At 45.7% G+C, this 20,538-nt stretch overlaps 1 protein-coding gene across 1 annotated transcript; it reads left to right on the top strand.

The window, feature by feature from the left end:
- The first annotated feature begins 11,322 nt into the window (after positions 1-11,322).
- Positions 11,323-18,388, top strand: LOC140492672 (uncharacterized). The gene is made up of 2 exons (XM_072591710.1): positions 11,323-16,497; positions 17,863-18,388. The coding sequence occupies exon 1, from the start codon at positions 11,615-11,617 to the stop codon at positions 13,127-13,129; it is 1,515 nt and encodes a 504-aa protein (XP_072447811.1). The 5' UTR covers positions 11,323-11,614; the 3' UTR covers positions 13,130-16,497; positions 17,863-18,388.
- The last annotated feature ends 2,150 nt before the right edge of the window (positions 18,389-20,538 follow it).

Consider the following 20,538-nt stretch of genomic DNA (forward strand, 5'->3'; position numbering starts at 1 on the left):
TCATTTCCCGGTGTGTCCCATGTGGTGCTCCATGGACAGGGATGTGAGTCGGGCTGTTGTTCACTTCCCGCTATGTCCCATGTGGTGTTCCATGTTCAGGAGTCGGGGTGTCTGTCGGTCTGTTGATCACTTCCCGATGTGTTCCATGTCGGAGATGGGTGTGCGTGTCTGGCTGCTGTTCTCTTCTCGGTGCGTCCCATATGGTATTCCATGTTCCGGGGTTGGTGTGTGTATCTGGATGTTGTTCAATTCCTAGTGTGTACCATGTGGTGCTCCATGTTGGATAGGTTTCAGCTGCATTGACTCATGTCTTTGAAAGGTGGTCTGTGCCTGTCCACTGAACATCTGACGTCTGTGTTTGTCCCTCTGAGTTGATCGTGTGGCTAGAAACACGAAGAATCCCCTTGAGCATTATTGTAAAGGGCCAGGTATCGAACATCTCTGACAATGTTGTCAATTTTTAAAAAGGTTATTGTCTCATTTTCTTTGAAGAGAGATCTTAAATGCCATACTGTCTACTGCAAAATAGCTGAAGTTATTAACTTAGAAGGCTTGTAGGGTTTCTTTACATTAATAATGATAACAAAGCTCAGCTCTCACAGACCAGGCTTTCCAGTTTTTCTGAGCTCTAACAGTCACCAGGTGCTTGCAGTCGGTGACAGGTTGGATGCTTCAGTGAATGATCCCTCACTGCTGTTCTCTCTAAAACCTGTCTATGCTGTGTCCTCCTGGATTGGAGAACTGCGTGCAAGACTGATTGACCTTGGTTGTACCATTTTCCCAAGGGATGATTTTAAGGGATGTTAGTACATTGGAACAGTTCATTAGTGGATGGTGCTGTATCTATTATTCTGTTAAGATTCCCAGTAAAGTTATTATAAACTCCTCTAAGATTTGTATGTATTTTTATTACAGAGTTTAAATAAATTGTGTTTTGCTTAAAGTTACGTGGTTTGACCAGCTGTATCACATCTGGAATACCCATTTGACAACTGCATTTACTGTAAGCTAGTGGGATGGCACAGTGTCTCAGTGGTTAGCACTGCGGACTCACAGCACCAGGGACGCGGATTCAATTCTCAAATATGACTGTGTGGAGTTTGCACATTCTAGCTGTGTCTGCATGGGTTTCCTCTGGGTGCTCTGGCTTTGTCCCACAATCCAAAGCTGTGCAGGTCAGGTGAATTGGCTATGAGAAATTGCCCATAGTGTTAGGTGCATTAGTCAGGGGCAAATATGGTGTAGGGGAGTGGGGTTGGGTGGTTTAGTCTTCCGTGGGTCAGTGTCGACTTGTGAGGACGTACGGCCTGTTTCCATACTGTTGGGAATCTAACCTTCGACAAGGTGGGCGTCCAGGTTACCATCTTAAAGTATTTTAGCTCAGTCTGCTCTGTTCCACAGCAAACTGGGGACATTTGTCCTGTTCGAAATCGATATACCCAAATTGGCTTCAGGATTAGAATCCCTACAGTATGGAAGCAGGTCATTTGGCCCATCAACTCAACACCAACCCTTCAAAACGTAAATCACCTAGATGCATTTCCCTCCCCATTACTCTATATTTACCCCTGACTAGTGCAACTAACCTACACATCGTTGAACAGTACGGGCAATTTAACATGGCCATTTCACTGAACCTGCATTTCTTTAGGCTGTGGGAAGAAAATGGCACACCTGGAGAAAACTAACGCGGGGACGGGGAGAATGTGCACAGGGAGATTTTTAGGCTCAAAGGCAGCGTCTTTTGTTTGTTTTGTGTCTTTTGGTCTGGGTGTTGAATTCGGTTGGTTTGTACAGTGCTTTGTGTAGCAATGGCTACTTCTGTCTCTAAGACTTATCTGGGTGTGGAATAAGTGAAGTTGGAGATTTTACCAAAGGTAAGCAAGGGAAAGCTTTTAGAATTAGCAGACAAGCTGGAGTTGGGGGTGTGTTTGTCTGTGAGAAAAGGAGAGATAATTACAGCTGTAGCTTTGCATTTAAATTTTATTGGAAACACCATCAGAATCTTGGGAAATGGCTGTAATTTATTTGCAGATAACACAACTTGAACACAAAAAGGAATTGAGACAGTTTGAAATATGATTAAAAGTAGAATTAAAAGAAAAGGAGAGGAAGATGCAAGACAGAAAAAGGAAAAAGAAAAGCAAAAACCAGAGATTTTCAACTTCAAAAATTAGCAATTTGAGAGTAAATTCGACTAAGCAGGGTGGAGATGAAGGGATTCGGTCGGCTGGATGAGGATGATAGTGAGGATGAGCAACTCTATGGTAGGCCAAGGCCTGATGGGGATCTGTTTAAATATGTACAGGAATTGTCTACATTTGATGAGAAGGATGTAGAAGTCTTTTCAATTTCATTTGAGAAAGTGGCTACACGAATGCGGTGGCCAGTGACCATGTGGATTTTGTTAATTCAAACAAACCTGATAGGTGTAAGGTGTGAGGTATTTGCATCCCTATTCGAGGAGGTATCTGGCCAGTAAGAGAAGGTGAAGAAAGCCATCAGAAGTGCATGTTAGGTTGTGCCAGAAGCTTACAGATAACGTTTTAGAATCTATAATTTCGTCCCTGGTTAAACGTACATAGAGTTGAAGGAATTAAACAAAGTAATTTTGAATGGTGAGTCAGGGTATTATTAAACTGTTATAGAGATTCTTACTTTGAATTTGTTTAAAAACTCATTTCCTGTAGTCGTGAGAATTCGTGTGGAAGAATAGAGTGTTGAAATAGCATGATTAAAATCTGAAATGGGTAATGATTATCAATTGGTCCATAAATCAAAGTTTGGCTTCTGAGAGGGATTGAGAACAATGTGCTAGATCTTAAACTATATAACTGTGAGAGTAAGGTTTAGTGGCATCGACCAGGAGTAGCAGGTAAAGGGGTTACAGCATTAAGAGGTACAGAAACATGTAAAACATTTAAGCTGAGACATGAGGAGATATGTCATTCAGAAGGACTATTGGAGAGATGAAAAGTGCTCTATTATGTAACGTGTGGTTGGAGTGTCCGGTATAACCATGAATAGAAATATGTAACACTTGGGAAGGACGCCTTGAGCTTGGTGTTGGCATTACAACATTTCAGCATTTAAATTGCCAATAACCTGTCTTAGATAAATATATAGACTGATCATAACGCCTGAACGTTTTTAGAGAAACTCGGGTGAAAAATTCCAGTCTGTTCAAATAGAGTTATTATTGTTGCCATTCAATTTGGAAGTTATACAAGTGACAGGAGAGAAACCGTACTTGCTGACAAGTTGTCTAGAATTGGATGAAGAAAAACAGAGGGGTTCTATGGCAGGAGTAAACTGACTGAAATCGAATGGAGTTGTGAATGCTTTCAGTGCAATATATACATATTGTGACATACTGAAACAGTAAGAACAGAGGGTTTAAAATGAGGCCATCTTTGTATATTGATTTTTTTTTCAAACGGGGAGTTGTGACGATGCTGCCACTTTTAAAAAGTTATTTTCTCTTGTTTTCTTTTGTGAAAAGAGGTCTTAAAGGCAGAAATGCCGAACTGCCGCCTGAAAACAGCTTAACTATATAACTGAGGAGGCGTTTAGATTTTATCAAAACAGTGGGAACAATGGAAGGACAGCGGCCAGCTCTCACAGACCAGATATCTCGTTTTGATTTTAGCTGCAGCATTCAGAAGCTGCTCGGGGTCACAGAAAGGTTGGAAGTTTCAATACATGATCCCTAGCTGCTATTCTCTCTGAAAACTCTCTTAAAGTTGCTTCCTCCTGGATTGGAGAACTGCACATAAGACTTTGTGAATGAATTTACCTTTTTGCCGGGGGGGGTGTTTATGGGATGTTCCTGTATTCGCTCAGTTAATTAGTAGAAGGCACCGTATCTGTTGTTTGCGTTGGTGTTCCTGTAGAGAAGCTAACACAACCTGTTCTTCTCTTTCATTGTGTTTTAACTACAGCGTTTGAATGGATTGTATTTTGCTTAACGTAGAGTGGGGTGACCAGTTGCAACACATCTGGAACACACAGTTCACATCTGCATTTAAAATAAGGAAAAGTTAAGGTCGAAGCTGCCTGCTTAAAATATTTTCACGGGGTCTGGTCTGGTCAGGTCCATAACAGTTGTAGCTGAGGTGCTTCTGACTGCCCCCGGCTATTGAATGTTAGTGGAGGGGTTGGGGATGGTTTGCTGGAGGATGTGAAGTGAGCTGCCTCAGACATTCAGGGAGACCTGATGATTTGGTGACCCAACTTTGGATGGGGATTGTAGTTACAGCATCTGGGTCTGTAGCATGAACAATAAATGGAGCAGAGGCTGCAAGACAGGGGAAGCTCTGAAACCACAGAGTCAGTGTGTGTGGGGAAAGGGATCTGCTGTATCCATCCCGGGTTTTCAAGGAACAGCTTCCCAAGCTACACTTAACCCAGGAGCAGGTTTGTGAGGGGACACTGATTGAACAAGGTGCTGGTCACAGAGCAGTGTCACTTCAACACCACCTGCAGCGTCACACCAGGGGTAGGACGATACTGCCAGTGGCTCTTAGGGTCACTGTTTCATTCAGCTTCTATGATCCGGAACCTCCATGCAGGACTGGGTGACATATTCATCATCTCCCAGTATGTCGACATCAATGTCAACATTCGGAAAAGTACGATATATGTGCTGGATGAGATGCACGTTTTCTCTTTCAGCAGAGAGCTGCCAGGTGTATCCGTGTTTTCTCCGTATAACAGGATTCCCGATGATGTATATGGCTCTGTGGGCCCCCCATGTACATGAGGAGAGCTACAGGAACTGAAGGAACTCTTACTCCAATAATGTTACAATGTGCCCATGGACAGGACATCATGTTGGTAAAGAACCCACTATTCTGGCAGCAGCCACCTCCTCTTCATTTAGAAGCAGCCAGCCATTCTCATCTTCTTTGGGTCTCCATTGGAAAGAAAGGATAGCCTCTTGGCTAAAGGCTGTCCCCTGGATACATGGCTCAAAACACCCACCATTCCCCACTGCCAACCAACCTCATCAAAATATCCCGTATATACTGAGAGCAATAGGACCACTGGGCTTGTCATGGAGCAGACCATCATGGAGATAGAGCAACACTTCCCATGTTGGAATGGGTCAGAGTGAATCCTCCAGAACACACTATCCCCACGTCATGTAATTCCTCTACATTTCAGTAACATGCTGCCTTTCATTTTTCCTGAAAAAGCTGACAGGGTATACATTCTATTATATTCCACTTGGCAAAGTATTAGTCATTTACTTTACCTGTTCATATCTCCACATTCACTCTCCAAATTCTGTTAATAACTTAATGACTTTCTTACCTTAGTGTCATCACCAAACTTAGTAGCAGTACATGTGTTATATCGTTTTTATCATTGATATCAATTGTAAACAGTTGCAGACCCAGCATTGGTCACTGTGTGACTCCACTGGTTACGTTCTGTCAAACTGATTAAGACTTATTTATCCAGAGGGCCTGCTTCCTGTTTGGTAAACGTTCCTCCCCTGTTCCTGTGGAGCACAGTCGAAGGGCTGAATAAGAACGAGGAACAATCCAGCCCCTCAAGCCTGTTCCGCCATTGTATATACAATCATGGCTGATGTCATCGCCGGCTCAGTTCCATTTCGATGCCTGCTCCCCATATACCTTCATTTATTCAATGTCCCAGCGTCCCCGGCACACTGGGGAAGTGAATTACACAGATTCACAGCCCATTGAGAAAAGTAAGTTCTCTTCACCCCAGTTTTCAATCTGCTCTGCCTAATCCTAAAACTATGATCTCTTGTTCTAGTTTGCCCCACATGATGAAATATCCACTCCACACCGACATTATCAATCACCTTTAACATCCTCCAGACCTCAATGAGGTCTCCTCTCATTCTTCTCAACCTAGAGTGCATCGGCCTGAACTGTGCAAACTCGCTTCAAAAGACAAATTCGTCTCTGGAATCAATCTAATGTATTTGTTCTGAACTGCCTTTGTTGTAACAATATGAGTACTGCAGTCAGGACCACAAACCTGAACACAGTACGTCAGTTACCGTCTCACTAATACCTTGCAGAGTTGCAGCAATTCTTCCTTCCATTTATACATCCCTGAAATGGGATTGAAAGAGTGATTTGTCTCTTCCTGTTCAGATACAACTGACACATGGGTGAATTGCCTCCACCTTTCCATAACAAGTCTCAAACGATTGTATCTCCTTCTTTAGTTCTCATGCTGAATGGCCTTCTATTATTCTAGTGTACCAACCTGTTCCAGTTCTTGTGTTAGAGACTTGAGGAGACTGAATGGACTGATCCTGCTGCTGCATAATCGGATACTGGTGCCTCATGTTCTACTCAGCGTGCCGTGTTATAGACGCGAGGGGCTCATTAGCATTCTCCTTTAACTGTATATCAGGCTCCGGGGCTGAATAACCTCGTCCTGTTCTGGTGTAACAGGGTCAAAGGCCTGAATATCCTTCTGCTGTTCCTGTGTAAAAAGCTGGAGAAGTAGAGTTAGCTGTATAATTGGCTTCTGTTGTGGACTCTTCCCGGTGTTCTTACCAACCTGCTGTAAGGTTTCCTCCAAGGTTAGAGCAGTCTCAGCTGTCTCGAGGAAGGCACAGCATTGTTGAAAGAACGTTGTCCTTCTCTACTCCACCTGCATAACGGGAGAGTTGGTGAAAAATGTCATAACACTTGAGAAGAATGTATAACGTTACGAGATTATCTCAATGTCCAAATAGGCTTCACCAAATATCTTACCTGAATCTACCATTAATCTCTCCAGAGGCCACATCGCTCAGATTCCACAGAATCTACTAAGGTGAAGCTTAGAAACAGCAAGGAGAAGCAAAGATTGATGGAAGTTTTATGTCAAAGTGAAAGTTGCAATACAAATTTTGGGTCTATCATAAAACAGGAAATTAGGTAACCAGGTTTGTGGGTACTGCAGTAATAATGAACACTTTCAAACTGCACCAAAACTGTTGTAACCCACGTGCTAGGAAAATGGATTTCATGAGCGTATTTGAGATGGTTTCCTTTCACAGTATGTTGAGCACTGAGGTAGAGGTGAGGCTGTTTTGAAATTGTTATGTGATCAGAACAGCTAATTGAAAACCCTGCTGAAAAGGAGGTTTAAGGAATAGTAATATTGAATTTTATACGACGTCTGAATACAAACCAGTTGTTTTTGAAACTGTGGTTTTAAACCTGAGTCATGCAATTCACGAAAGTATGAGGCTAAAATTAGATTCATTGAATTGGAGAAGTACATGAAAAGATTTACTGGAAGACAGGCAATGGTTGTTGTTTAAATAAACACCTTAAAATGTACAATATCCACATATCCACCACAGTTTAAACAGCAAAGGGTTAAGGTGACATAACAATAGTTAACAAAATAAGTTAAAGATTGTATTAGATGAAAGGAAGCAGCTCAGAAAAATACCAGATATTGTTGTAAGCCATGGATTCATAGACATTTGAGGACCAATGAACTGATAATGAAATAATAAAAAAAATGCAACCTAACAAGAAACATTAGGATAACCAAACGTTTCTCTCGATATTTGATGGGTAAATGAAGGCAAGGACATGTGTGGAATGGGGAATATCCATACACGATAATTTTTTGCAGAGAACTTGGAAATTACAGAGAAACTAAAAAGTTACATTCATGCCAATCTTATTAGAGGCAAGATTATCTGATGGAGAAATTCAGTTTGAGTTCTCCGGTGATTACCAAAATGAAAGGAGATCGCAGTGAAGCTTCGAAAGTTCACACAGAGAGACGGACTGACACAGGGGCATGGAGAATTGCTGCCAGGCAAGATTAGGGAGAATCACAAGATGTTGTTCACGTATATCAATCAGAACAGAATAACCAGGATACAACTGGGGCCCATTAGAGACCAAGGGAGCACTCTGTGTTCGAAGCTGGAGAACATTGATCGATTGTTGCATTTGAGCTCCATGTCTGTTTTACTTGGAGAAGGAGGATGCACGGACAGAATTCAAAAAGATGGGTTGGGAAGTTCTTGAACAGACTGATATAAGATGGGAGCCGGGATTGGAGGCTTTGGCTGGTGTAAAATTGGACTGATTGCCATGTCTGGATAAGTTGCATTACAGGCTGCTGTTAGATACAAAGGAGAAAAGGTGCTGACTCAGATTTTTAAGTCGAATCTGGCATCAGGGAAGTTGGAGTTGCCAGATGACTGGAGAACAAGGAATCTGGTCCCACTTTACAGAAAGGATGGTGGAAATAGCCTGACTGTTAACCAGTCAGTATTAGATCCGTGTTAGAGCAAGTACTGGAGAAAATAGGAAAGGGGAAAATTTATCTCTATTTGCAGAGGCAAGGTTTGATCGGGGGGGGGGGGGGGGGTGGTCAGCATGACATCATAGAACGGAAGTCATACCAAGTGAATGTTATTGTCTGTTTTCGAGCATGTTGTTCTTATCGTTTTTCAGCAAGGCCTTTGACAAAGCCCCATATGTGAAACTGACTTTAAAGAGTCATGATATTACGGGTAACTTAGTGAGTTACATCAAACATTGTCTTACTCGCAGGAGGCTGGGGGTGATGGAGGAAGGCTGTTTGTGTGACTGGAAACCAGTGTCCCCTCTGATGTACCACAGGGATCAGTGCAGTGTATCTTATTATTTGTGGAATTCATAAATGATCTAGATGTGAATGTGTTAGCGTGGGGGTGGGGTGGTGAGGGAGTGTGCTACTTAATATTTGTATTTGACACATAGTTTGGTCGGGTGGCAGTGAGGAGGAAGGCCTTATGTTACAGGAAGATACAGATGGAATGGTCAGATTGTCAGATGGAATATAACCCTGATAAACATGTGGTGAAGAAATGGGGTTATTTAATAAATGGCAGCACACTAAGAAGCTGAGAGGGTGTTCCTCCACAGATCCCTGAATGTGACGGCACAGGGTAATAGGTTAGGGAAAAATGAGGACTGCAGATGTTTGAGATCAGAGTCAAGAAGTGGAGTTCTGGTAAAGCACAGTCGGTCAGGCAGCATGCAAGGAGCAGGAGAGTCGGTGTTTCGAGCATAAGCTTTTTATCAGGATTGGTGGCCACATTCATGATGAAAAGCATATTCTCAAAAAGTCGACTTTCCTGCTTCTCGGAAGCTGGCTGATCTGCTGTGCTTTTCCAGCAATATACTTTTTGACTGAGGTTAATACGTTAGTTAATAAGGCAGAGGGAACCGTAGGCAGAGCCTTCATTCCCCGATGTATCGATTGTCAGATCTATACAAGTCTATGGTTAGGCCGTGTTGGATCACTGTGCGTAGTTCTGGGAGCCATATCGCAGGAAGGAATGTGATGTAGTGGAGGGGTGCAGAGGAGATTCACCGGGATGCTCCCTGGGATGGAGCATGTCAGGAATGGAGAGAGGCTGGATAAGCTCAGGTTGTTTACTTTGGAGCAGAGAAGGCTGAGGGAGAGGTGATTCTCAAGGATAAGATTACGAGGGGGATTTCCGGAAAGATTTTTGCTGAAATCCCAAACACAGTGTTCAAAATCATATCTTATGGGATTGTGGCAAATATTTGGACATGGTTACAGAATGGGACAGCTGGCAGGAAAGAGTGAGTAAAAGTTTTTGATTTTGATTTTATGGCCAGGTGTATTTTCCAGGATAAATAGAATAAAACACAATGAAATGCTTTCACTTGTTGCCACAAAGTGGTGCCATTTCGGATAATTGAAGACAATGGAATAAACAGAGGATACAGCCTGAAGAGGGTTTATGGGTTGTGAGACAGCTCCTCATCATCGACCACCACTGCAACCCAACCCCTTCATGACAGCTTCATCCCCATCTACATCAGACCGCAGCAACATCGAAGTTGCTGATCCTCAGGTACCATCTTTGCCACTTGGCAGATACTCCTCCATCAACAGCTCATTGCCCCCTGTGGCCAGGCCATTCCAATGTCAGAGACATGTCTCTTACTGCTGGGCCCAACTCATCGATGTTACTTTCATGTCCTTCTACTATCCGCTTTATACAACCAGTGCAGGACCCAACCAACAACATGTCTCCAATCTTCAGGCATCACCTTTTGCTACTGGGCCCTATCTCACTCACGTTGATTCTGCTGGTGTTGCAGCTGCCAATTCCAGGTCATGTGCTTGCTCCAGAAAAGTAAGGACTCACTCTCCTCCGCATTGGGCTTAGCTTGAGTTCCAAACCCTGGGTCCAGCTTAAGGTTAGTAAATTACAAAAAGAAAGTTGGAAGGGAAAATAAGAAAAAGAAAGCAGGTCAGCAAATGAGGCTTTGGACCGGAAAAACAGGAATAAAATGATCCTTTTATTGGAGATTGAAGGTTCGTGGAGTATCTCAGGATTATTTCCTTGGGTCTCAGCTATTCGCAAACACTTCAAACATTTGGTTGATGGAATCAATTGCAACATATCACAGTCTGCTGTAGGAGAAAGGCATTGAGGAGATTCTCGGACATGATAAGAACGTGGAAGGTTGACTGCGTTTGTAGGGGGTAGTGTAATTTTTAAACGGTTAGCTGCCTTTTAGTCTTTTCTACCTCATAGTAAACACAAGCAGACACTCGAAACTGTTGCCGGACCTCCCCCACGTTTATATGAATGAAACAGTTGTAACAGCTTTCCTCGATAGTTGAGAGGCCGCCCTTAACCACAGTTGTACAACATCATCCATATAAGGGAAGAATGGGAAGCTCAAACACTGATTGGCCAAGTGAATGATAAAAGAATCGCAGGCACCAGAACCCAAAAAAGGAAAACAGTGCGGAATCCGAGCACTCGTTGGTCAAGGCAGCAGTAGTAAACCCAGCCCACATATACATGTATATAATGTGTGGAGATTACTATGCTTGTGTGTGTGTACCTTTGGGAACAGCACCCGACTTTGCAAAGTTGAATGAAAAGTTTTGGACTGACTCCTCCGTGTCTTTGTTCCTGGGAAGGGAAATAAAAAGTGCCGTAGATGGGGCTGGATAGCCACATATCTCGCACAATTGGGGGCTCCTCCGGGATGAAATAATTATTGCCGGGGGGGGCAGTCTCTTCGGCTCACGGATCAAGCCTGATTACAACAAAGACGCGTCTAGTATATATTTATACTTCTCACTGATCGGCTTGGTCCGTTGGCCGTCGGCCAAGAGACGATGTGACCCGGCTCATTTAAAAATAATTTTGAATCCTGGAAAAGGAACACACGGACGAGTGCTGGGACGACCGGTTAGTGACTATACACGGGGGTACACACATTTAAAAAGGCCAGACAACTCCGTGCACGGATCAAGGTAAGAGATTCTTTTGTTCTTCCTTGTTGGCCGCGTGGTTTTGACGGTCATCTGTGAAAACGCTTTGGGCGTTTAAGACCAGGACTGAAGATAAACCACGGGAAATTGTGGTTTTGACGGTCATCTGTGAAAACGCTTTGGGCGTTTAAGACCAGGACTGAAGATAAACCACGGGAAATTGTGGTTTTGACGGTCATCTGTGAAAACGCTTTGAGCGTTTAAGACCAGGACTGAAGATAAACCACGGGAAATTGTGGTTTTGACGGTCATCTGTGAAAACGCTTTGGGCGTTTAAGACCAGGACCGAAGATAAACCATGGGAAATCAGACTTCTAGATTTACTAAGGAAAAGTCAGGGAAGACTGCAAATGGGAAAGAAATACCCCCCGATAGTCCATTAGGTCGGAAGTTAAGTCTATGGACGGACAGTAGTAGAACGAAGGACTTAAAGAAAGAGACCATGATAAAATATTGTTGTTTTATATGGACCAAAGAACCTATCCGCGCCCCCTCGGTAGTTTGGTCCGAGTATGGGTCTGATGAAGACTGGGTGTGTCAAATCCTAAATGTATATGTTAACAGAAAACAACCGTTTGACCCAGAGGAGAGCAAATATGCCGCCGCCTGGTTGGCGGGCGACGGCGAGAGTCCCACGCGTCTCTATCCTCTGACTCCCCAAACAGACCCGAGGAAGCCCCAGAAGTCTTGGGACATCCTCACCGACGGTTTGCCACCGTCTTCCCCGCCCCCGTATATACCACCCGCGCACGACCAGGCGTCCAGCGCGGACCTCCCTCCTGCGACGGATAATTCCGAGTCCCAGCAGGCTACGACCAGTGAGGAAGGGACTGCTGGGGGGTGTACAGGAGGGGGCACAGAACTCACCCCAGGCACTAGGAAATCAGTCCGACTCGAGATGCGGAGAGGTCGAGAAGAGGGATTGAGAGCTGGGAGGAGTGACAATATTGAACAGCTGAACCCCTTACGAGAGGTGCCGTTTGGGAACGAACGGACCGGGTTCGTAGTACAACCTTTAAATTCTGGGGATATCCGGCAACTCCGTAATGAACGACCCCGTCTACTGGACGACCCCGTCAGTGTGGGAATACAACTGGACCAATTTCTGGGGCCCAGTATATACACATGGTCTGAACTGCAGGCCATGATGAGAATACTATTTAATTACGATGAAATTGTTATGATCCGGAATAGTGCAATGGCCATTTGGGATAGGGAGCATCAGGACGGCCCTCAGCGTGGAGAGCAGAAGTACCCCTTAGAGGACCCCCGGTGGGATCATAACGACGCGGGGGGAAGGGCCAATATGACAGACCTCAGAAGCCTTATAATCAGGGGAATCCAAACCTGCGTGCCCAGACAGCGGAATTTAGCAAAAGCATTTGAAGTTGGACAGAAAAAGGATGAATCCCCGAGTGAGTTTTTAGACCGTTTGCGGGAGTCCATGCAAAAGTATTCAGGTTTAGACCCTGATGGGGAAATAGGCAAGAGCATGCTTAAGGTGCACTTTGTGACTAAGTCATGGCCTGACATTCAGAAGAAATTACAGAAAGTGGAGGATTGGGCTGAAAAGGATGTTGCAGAATTATTACGGGAAGCACAGAAGGTGTACGTTCAGAGGGATGTAATAAGGGAGAAACATAAGACAAAAATGATGGTGGCAGCCGTACGGGAAGCTTGTAAGTCCACCGGAATGGGGGAGGGAGGTTATGGGGTGGAAAGAGGAACGTCGAAGAAAAGTTGGAGAGGGAGAGAAGCGAGACGGGGCAGAAGTGAGAGAGGAAGAATTAGCCGTTACCATGTCATACCTTAGTGAGTCCCGATTGACAGAGATAGACCCTAGGGTTTGGGTCGCCAAAGGGAACTGGGGGGGACTCGCAATTCGACCTGTGGAGGTAAAATTAAAGCCCCAGAGCCCCGACGTCAGAGTGCGCCAATACCCCATCTCTTGGGAAGGGAGGCAGGGCCTGAAGACAGTTATGGAAGACCTAATAAAAGATGGATTGGTAGAGCCCTGTATGTCACGATACAATTCCCCCATCCTGCCGGTCCGGAAGTCGGATGGGAGCTACCGAATGGTCCAAGACCTAAGGGAGGTAAATAAAATTGTCCAAGTACGGCACCCTGTGGTACCGAACCCATACACTATTCTGGGGTGAATCCCCCCGGACCACGGCTGGTTTAGTGTTATAGACTTAAAGGATGCCTTCTGGGCGTGTCCCCTGGACAAGGACAGTAGGGATCTTTTTGCTTTTGAATGGGAGGATCCTGATACTAGCAGAAAACAACAGTACAGGTGGACCGTACTCCCCCAAGGATTCACTGAGTCCCCGACTCTGTTCGGGCAGATTCTGGAACAATTATTGGAGGGACTAACCTTGTCCCCGGCCCTTAAGCTTATACAATACGTGGACGATCTCCTTTTATCCGGACCGGCGGAGGAGGACGTCCTACTTGGGACTAATGCCCTGTTAAATTACCGAGCTGAGAAGGGGTTAAGAGTGAGTCAGAAGAAGCTCCAATATGTCGAGAAAGAGGTTAAGTACCTGGGACACTTGATAAGCCAGGGACAGAAACGAATAAGTCCGGAAAGAGTGCGGGCAATAATCGAACTAGGCCTCCCAACGACCAAGAGGGAGTTGCAGAAGTTCTTGGGACTCTTAGGCTATTGTCGGTTATGGATAGACGACTATGCCCCCCTTACTAAAGACTTGTACCTAAAACTCATTGAGGAGGCACCCAACAGAATAAAATGGGAGAAGGAGGAGAAAAAGTTAATTGAAATCCGAAAAGGAAAATTGATGGCCGCACCTGTTTTAAGATTGCCGGATTTTAGTAAGACATTTCGCCTCTTTGTGAACTCCTGAGAGGGAACCGCTCTTGGAGTGTTGACCCAGGACTGGGGGGGTAAAAGGAAGCCCGCGGCTTTCCTGTCAAAAATTCTGGATCCAGTCTCCCGAGGGTGGCCGGAGTGTGTCCAAGTGGTGGCAGCCACGGCAAAGCTGGTAGAGGAAAGCAGGAAGTTGACTTTCGGGGCCCCCTTGACAGTCACTACTCCCCACCAGGTTAGAACTATCCTGAATCAGAAGGCCGGGAGGTGGCTGACTGACTCGAGAATTCTGAAATATGAAGCCATATTGTTAGACCGAGAAGACCTCCGAATAGAAGTCGGGGGCTGCCAGAACCCGGCGGACTTTCTTTGGAAAGGGGAAGGCGAGGAGGAACTGGAACACTGCTGTTCAGACATAATAGAGTACCAGAGTAAAGTGAGGGAAGATCTGAGGGATACCCCCTTACATGCAGGTAGGCGGTGGTACATTGATGGGTCCTCTCGAGTGATAGATGGGAAGAGACACAACGGTTATGCAGTCATTAGTGAGACTGGTTGGGAATTAGTGGAAAGTGGACGGCTACCGAATGCCTGGTCCGCACAAACGTGCGAATTGTACGCCTTGCACCGGGCTCTGAGGAATTTAAAGGGAATAGCCGGGACAATCTACACTGACTCTAAGTATGCCTTTGGGGTAGTACACACCTTTGGGAAGATCTGGAAAGAAAGGGGAATGATAAATAGTAGAGGAAAGGAGTTGGTCCACGAGGAACTAGTAGCCATGATCTTGGAGGATTTGTTGCTGCCACAAGAGATTGCAGTAGTACATGTGAAAGGACACCAGAAAGACGATAAAATAGAGACCCTGGGGAATCAATTGGCAGATGAACAGGCAAAATTGGCTGGGATGGGGAAGGAAGTAATAAACTGCCTGGTAAGGATTCCACAGATATCCAAAATTACCGAAGTGCCCACGTTTACTGACAAAGAAGAAACTCTTCTCGCGTCTCTGGGGGGTACAAAGGATAGGGAAGGCAAGTGGACCTTACCCGATGGCTGCCAGCTACTAAATCGACCGTTGACGCGGGACATTATTGCCCGTTTACACCAAGGGGGTCACTGGGGCGCCCAGGCACTGTGTGATGCCTTCCTGCGCTGATATGCTCACCCTGGTCTGTACACGGTAGCCAAGCAGGTCACAGGAGATTGTATAACATGTCGAAAGATTAACAAAAGGGGGCTGCGGCAGCATGCAAGACAAGGGGGTAGGAGTCCGGCCTATAGGCCGTTTGAGTATGTTCAGGTAGATTACACGGAGCTCCCCCCCATAGGTCGCCTGAAATATCTATTAGTAGTGGTAGATCACCTGACAGGATGGGTGGAAGCTTTCCCCACTACCACGGCAACGGGCAACTCAGGTTAGCAAGATTCTACTCGAGCAAATCATCCCACGATTTGGGCTACCCCGCGCTATTGACTCTGACCAGGGGAGCCACTTCACCTCGACCGTCCTCCAGAATGTAGTGCAAGCAATGGGGATTGACTGGGATTTGCACACCCCCTGGCATCCCTCCTCCTCGGGCAAGGTCGAAAGAATGAACCAGACCATCAAAAAGCAGCTAACCAAGCTCACTAGTGAAATCGGCCTGCCTTGGACCAAATGCCTACCCCTTGCCCTGTTGCAAATTCGCACCCAGCCAAGGCGGGATTTGGGCGTCTCCCCTTTCGAAATGTTATTTGGCCTCCCGTTCCATGGGCCGAAGGGGGAACCTCCTGTATTTGAGTCTCGGGATATGTTTGTGCAAAAATATGTGGTGGCTCTGGGGTCTGCTCTATCTCGTTTACGCCAACAGGGACTTTTGGCACAGACGCCGCCCCTCGAGTTTGCGGTGCACACCGTCAAGCCGGGTCAGTGGGTCCTGATTAAAAGCTGGAAGCAACGTACCCTCGAACCAACTTGGGACGGTCCCTTCCTGGTACTTTTGACGACCGAAACGGCTGTCCGTACGGCCGAAAAGGGCTGGACACATTACACTCGAGTCAAGGGACCAGTGCCACAACCGACGGAGGACGAACGAATCTCTCTGACAAAGGCATCTAAGGAACAGAGACCCTGAGAACGAACTAATCGGACTTTGGCGAGTCTAAAGGAACTGTGCCCTCGGGCTACGGGTGTCGCGACAAAATGCGGTCAATCGTATTGTTAACTTGCTATGCCATTATCCTTGGGCTGGGTCTTTGTGTGCGTGTTACCCAATTTGGCCTCTGGTTAAAACAAGCAGAGGACCGTCAGTGGTTCACCATCTCCGTGCTTGCCAACCAATCAACACAGACACTTAGCTTAGACCTATGTGAGTTGGTGCCCTGTAGGACTAAAAGTCAACTGAATCAAACTAAGCAGAATCTAGAGAGAGAAAGGGGATTCCAGGGTCAGACGTTAGTATTACAATTGCATGGTAGGGAAGGCCTAAGTAGGCTTCCAGCCCCCGGGGTCCAGGCTATGGTGTCAGTTGTCCGTGATCCCATCACCCCTGGACGGGATTGTGGGCAGAATCAGTGCAATCCGCTTTATCTGACCATAAAGAACTTGGAAAAGAACGAGGCGAGACTTAATAGAACAATACTGGGTATTAGAGTTGGGGGCCAGGCAGGATGGAGGGGGATGCAGCTGTGCTGCACGTATATCACGGTCATTGAAGCTGAGTCTAGGGGCTCATCCACCACTGATAAGCAGGAAAAGATTAGAATAATTGAGACAACGGATTTGGAAAAGACCTTTGAAATAGAAACGGGATACGGAGAGGCGAATGCCTGGATGGAATGGGTCAAATATACTGTGAGGAGCATAAAAAAGAGTGATTGCTACGCATGCACGAGTGCCCGCCCTAACCCTCAGGTGGTCCCATTCCCGCTGGGATGGGAGAAACACCCACGAGCCATGGACTGCATGATAAGGCTGTACCAGGACCGAGAGGCCTGGAACGACCCCACTTGTCGACCCTTGAGTTTGAAGTTTCCCCCCGTCAGGTCTGAGGGGGCGTCCCGCCCGCCATCATTCTCAGGGGTAACGGGTACGCATCAGGCCTGCGTCTCTCGGACGGGACTACAGTGGGACGACGATGTGGGGACATTTGACAAGTGCAGCGGATCAATCCGGCTGGTCAATGAAACTACCGGGGGCGGGAATTACTCCCACATTCATGTACCTAGGGCAGACCTCTGGTGGTACTGTGGTGGGAGGGTTCTGCGACCGACCCTGCCCCAAAAATGGACGGGCACTTGTGCGATCGTTCAATTGGCCATCCCATTCACCCTGGTATTCGAAAAACAAGAGCATCCCCGTTCTAGTGGAAGAACTGAGAGAGCTTTGGAGACCTCTTTTGATGATAACATATATTTAGATGCCATAGGGGTCCCCAGGGGTGTTCCTGACGAATACAAGGCTAGGAACCAGATAGCGGCGGGTTTTGAGTCGTCACTGTTTTGGTGGGTGACTATCAATAAGAACGTGGATTGGATTAATTATATTTACTACAATCAGCAGAGGTTCATTAATTATACCCGGGATGCAGTGAAAGGAATAGCAGAACAACTGGACGCCACGAGTAGGATGGCGTAGGAAAATAGGTTGGCCTTAGACATGATGTTGGCAGAGAAGGGGGGTGTTTGTGTCATGATAGGCACTCAGTGCTGCACTTTCATCCCCAACAACACAGCCCCTGATGGGTCCATCACCCGCGCCCTGGATGGACTCACCACATTGGCGGACGAACTGGCCGAAAACTCGGGCATCGACTCTGGCCTCATGGACTGGTTGGAAGCTTGGTTCGGTAAATGGACGGGGGTGGTCGTTCCCTTTCTTGTCTCATGTATAGTGGTGGCAGGGGTACTCACTGCCCTTGGGTGTTGCGTTATTCCCTGTGTCCGGGGATTAACTCAACGACTGATCGAAACCGCCCTTACTAAGAAAGATGTTCCCTATGGGCAGGTTGAACGAATAAATCTCGAGATGGAACAACGTGAATCCCTCTTGGGCGGGGGTAGTATTAGAGAAGGGCAGTTTGATGAACAAGCTCGGGAGTTATTAAATGCCCTGGAGAAGAAACTTACGGTTGAAAAATTACAGGCCGTAAGAAAAGACACGGGGGATTTGTAGGGGGTAGTGTAATTTTTAAACGGTTAGCTGCCTTTTAGTCTTTTCTACCTCATAGTAAACACAAGCAGACACTCGAAACTGTTGCCGGACCTCCCCCACGTTTATATGAATGAAACAGTTGTAACAGCTTTCCTCGATAGTTGAGAGGCCGCCCTTAACCACAGTTGTACAACATCATCCATATAAGGGAAGAATGGGAAGCTCAAACACTGATTGGCCAAGTGAATGATAAAAGAATCGCAGGCACCAGAACCCAAAAAAGGAAAACAGTGCGGAATCCGAGCACTCGTTGGTCAAGGCAGCAGTAGTAAACCCAGCCCACATATACATGTATATAATGTGTGGAGATTACTATGCTTGTGTGTGTGTACCTTTGGGAACAGCACCCGACTTTGCAAAGTTGAATGAAAAGTTTTGGACTGACTCCTCCGTGTCTTTGTTCCTGGGAAGGGAAATAAAAAGTGCCGTAGATGGGGCTGGATAGCCACATATCTCGCACACGTTGAATGACCTCCTCCTTTCCCAATGTTTCTATGTAGTCTGTGGATAAACACTATCAATGTTGTCACAAGCTCTCAGATGTTAGGAAGGAAGTGTCTGCAGTGTTGACAGGCCTGTGTTTCCCTTTTCTGATGCAGAAGCTGATGCCGGGTGTTCTGACCGGTTTTATCCTTTAACAATTCGTAGCAGTTTGATACAATTGAGTGTCTTGCTTGGCCATTTCAGACACCATTGAAGAGTACATCCCATGTCTGTGAGTCTGGCGTCACTTTTCGGCCAGACCACGAAAACATAGGAGATTCACTTCCTGAAAGTACATTGTGGAAGCAAATTGGTGTTTATAATTTACATTGGCTTCAAGGTCATTATTACTGACTCAAGATTTTAGATCGAGATATTTTATTAATTGTTATTAACTTCCATCAGCTGCCAGAGCATTAGCCTGGTCTGGATTAGAAATCCAGTGACGTTTCCATCTCCACATAGTAACCGATCGCAAACCACACTGAGCAGTTTATTTCTGTGCTGCTAGACAACACTGTCAAAAAGAACAACCAACAACTTGACCATCATTATGGAATTGAGGGGGTGATGTTGGTCATACTGTACTTATTCTCCTCTTAAGGGACTTGTCATAGTTGAGTAATTTTCCACATTGCTATATAGATGTCAGAGTTGGAATTGGAATGAAACAGCTTCACCAGGGACACGGCTTGTTGTACATTACCTTTGTCATATCGACTGTGTTCAGATATTTCTTCATGTCACATAGAGCGAATCAGATTGCTTGAAAACTGCCATCTCTAATTCTGTGGGCATCCTGAAGAAGTGAGGTAGATCATTGACTCAATACTTCTGGCTGAGTATGTTGCAGATAACTACATGCTTGTCTTTTGCACTGATGTGCAGGGCTGTTCCATTATTAAGGAGGGGGACATGTGTTGGGTCCTCTCCGACAGTGAGTTGTTTAATCCAATAATGGCTGATCTGGCTGGACAGTAGAGCTTCGAACTGATCTGTTGGTCTTCCAATCATTCCGCTCTCCCTATCAGATGGTACTTCTGCTGTTTGGAATGTAAACATCAAGTGTGGTAGCTCTATGGTTTGCCATCAGTTTTAGGTACACATAGTTCTGCCCTGGCATGATCACCACACTCGTCGCTGAAGCATAGATTCACTTATTGGTAATGGTAGACTGAGGGATAATCCCAGGCAAAAAGTTACAGATTATGGTTGAATATAATTTTGCTTCTGTTGCTGTTGTGGTCTACAGCATCACATGGAACACACAGGTTGAGCTGCAATATCTCCAGTACAGTCCTACTGCCTGTCCCCCAGTTCACACCAAGTCCCAATCACCCATCAGCCATGTACTCCGTGGCCTACTCTGGTTTCTGATGTGGCACACTTCCAATTTTATATTCTCATTCTACTGAGGGTCTCTCCATGGTGTCACATTTACAATTTGTCTCATTGCCCAACAACCTTTAACATAATCATTTGAATCCTTTCTTTTCCAGTATGTTCTACCTTCTGTGTTTAGAGTGAATCATGTCCCTCTGTTTCTCTCCCTGACTAACAGTGAGAACTCTGTAGTTTCAGTGGTGCCAGCTTTACATCATTTCAGCGACATGGAAATGGTGCATCTCGTGTTATCTTTCACTTCCCGGCTTATGGCGCTCAAGGTTGAACCGGGTCTTTGAGCCAAGTTGACACATGTCTTTGAAACGTGGTA

Source organism: Chiloscyllium punctatum, chromosome 21 (genome assembly GCF_047496795.1).
Source record: "Chiloscyllium punctatum isolate Juve2018m chromosome 21, sChiPun1.3, whole genome shotgun sequence".
Taxonomy (NCBI): Eukaryota; Metazoa; Chordata; class Chondrichthyes; order Orectolobiformes; family Hemiscylliidae; genus Chiloscyllium; species Chiloscyllium punctatum.

Coding starts and splice junctions, on each gene's coding strand:
- LOC140492672 (XM_072591710.1), top strand. CDS start 11,615: ATGGGAAATCAGACTTCTAGATTTACTAAGGAAAAGTCAGGGAAGACT.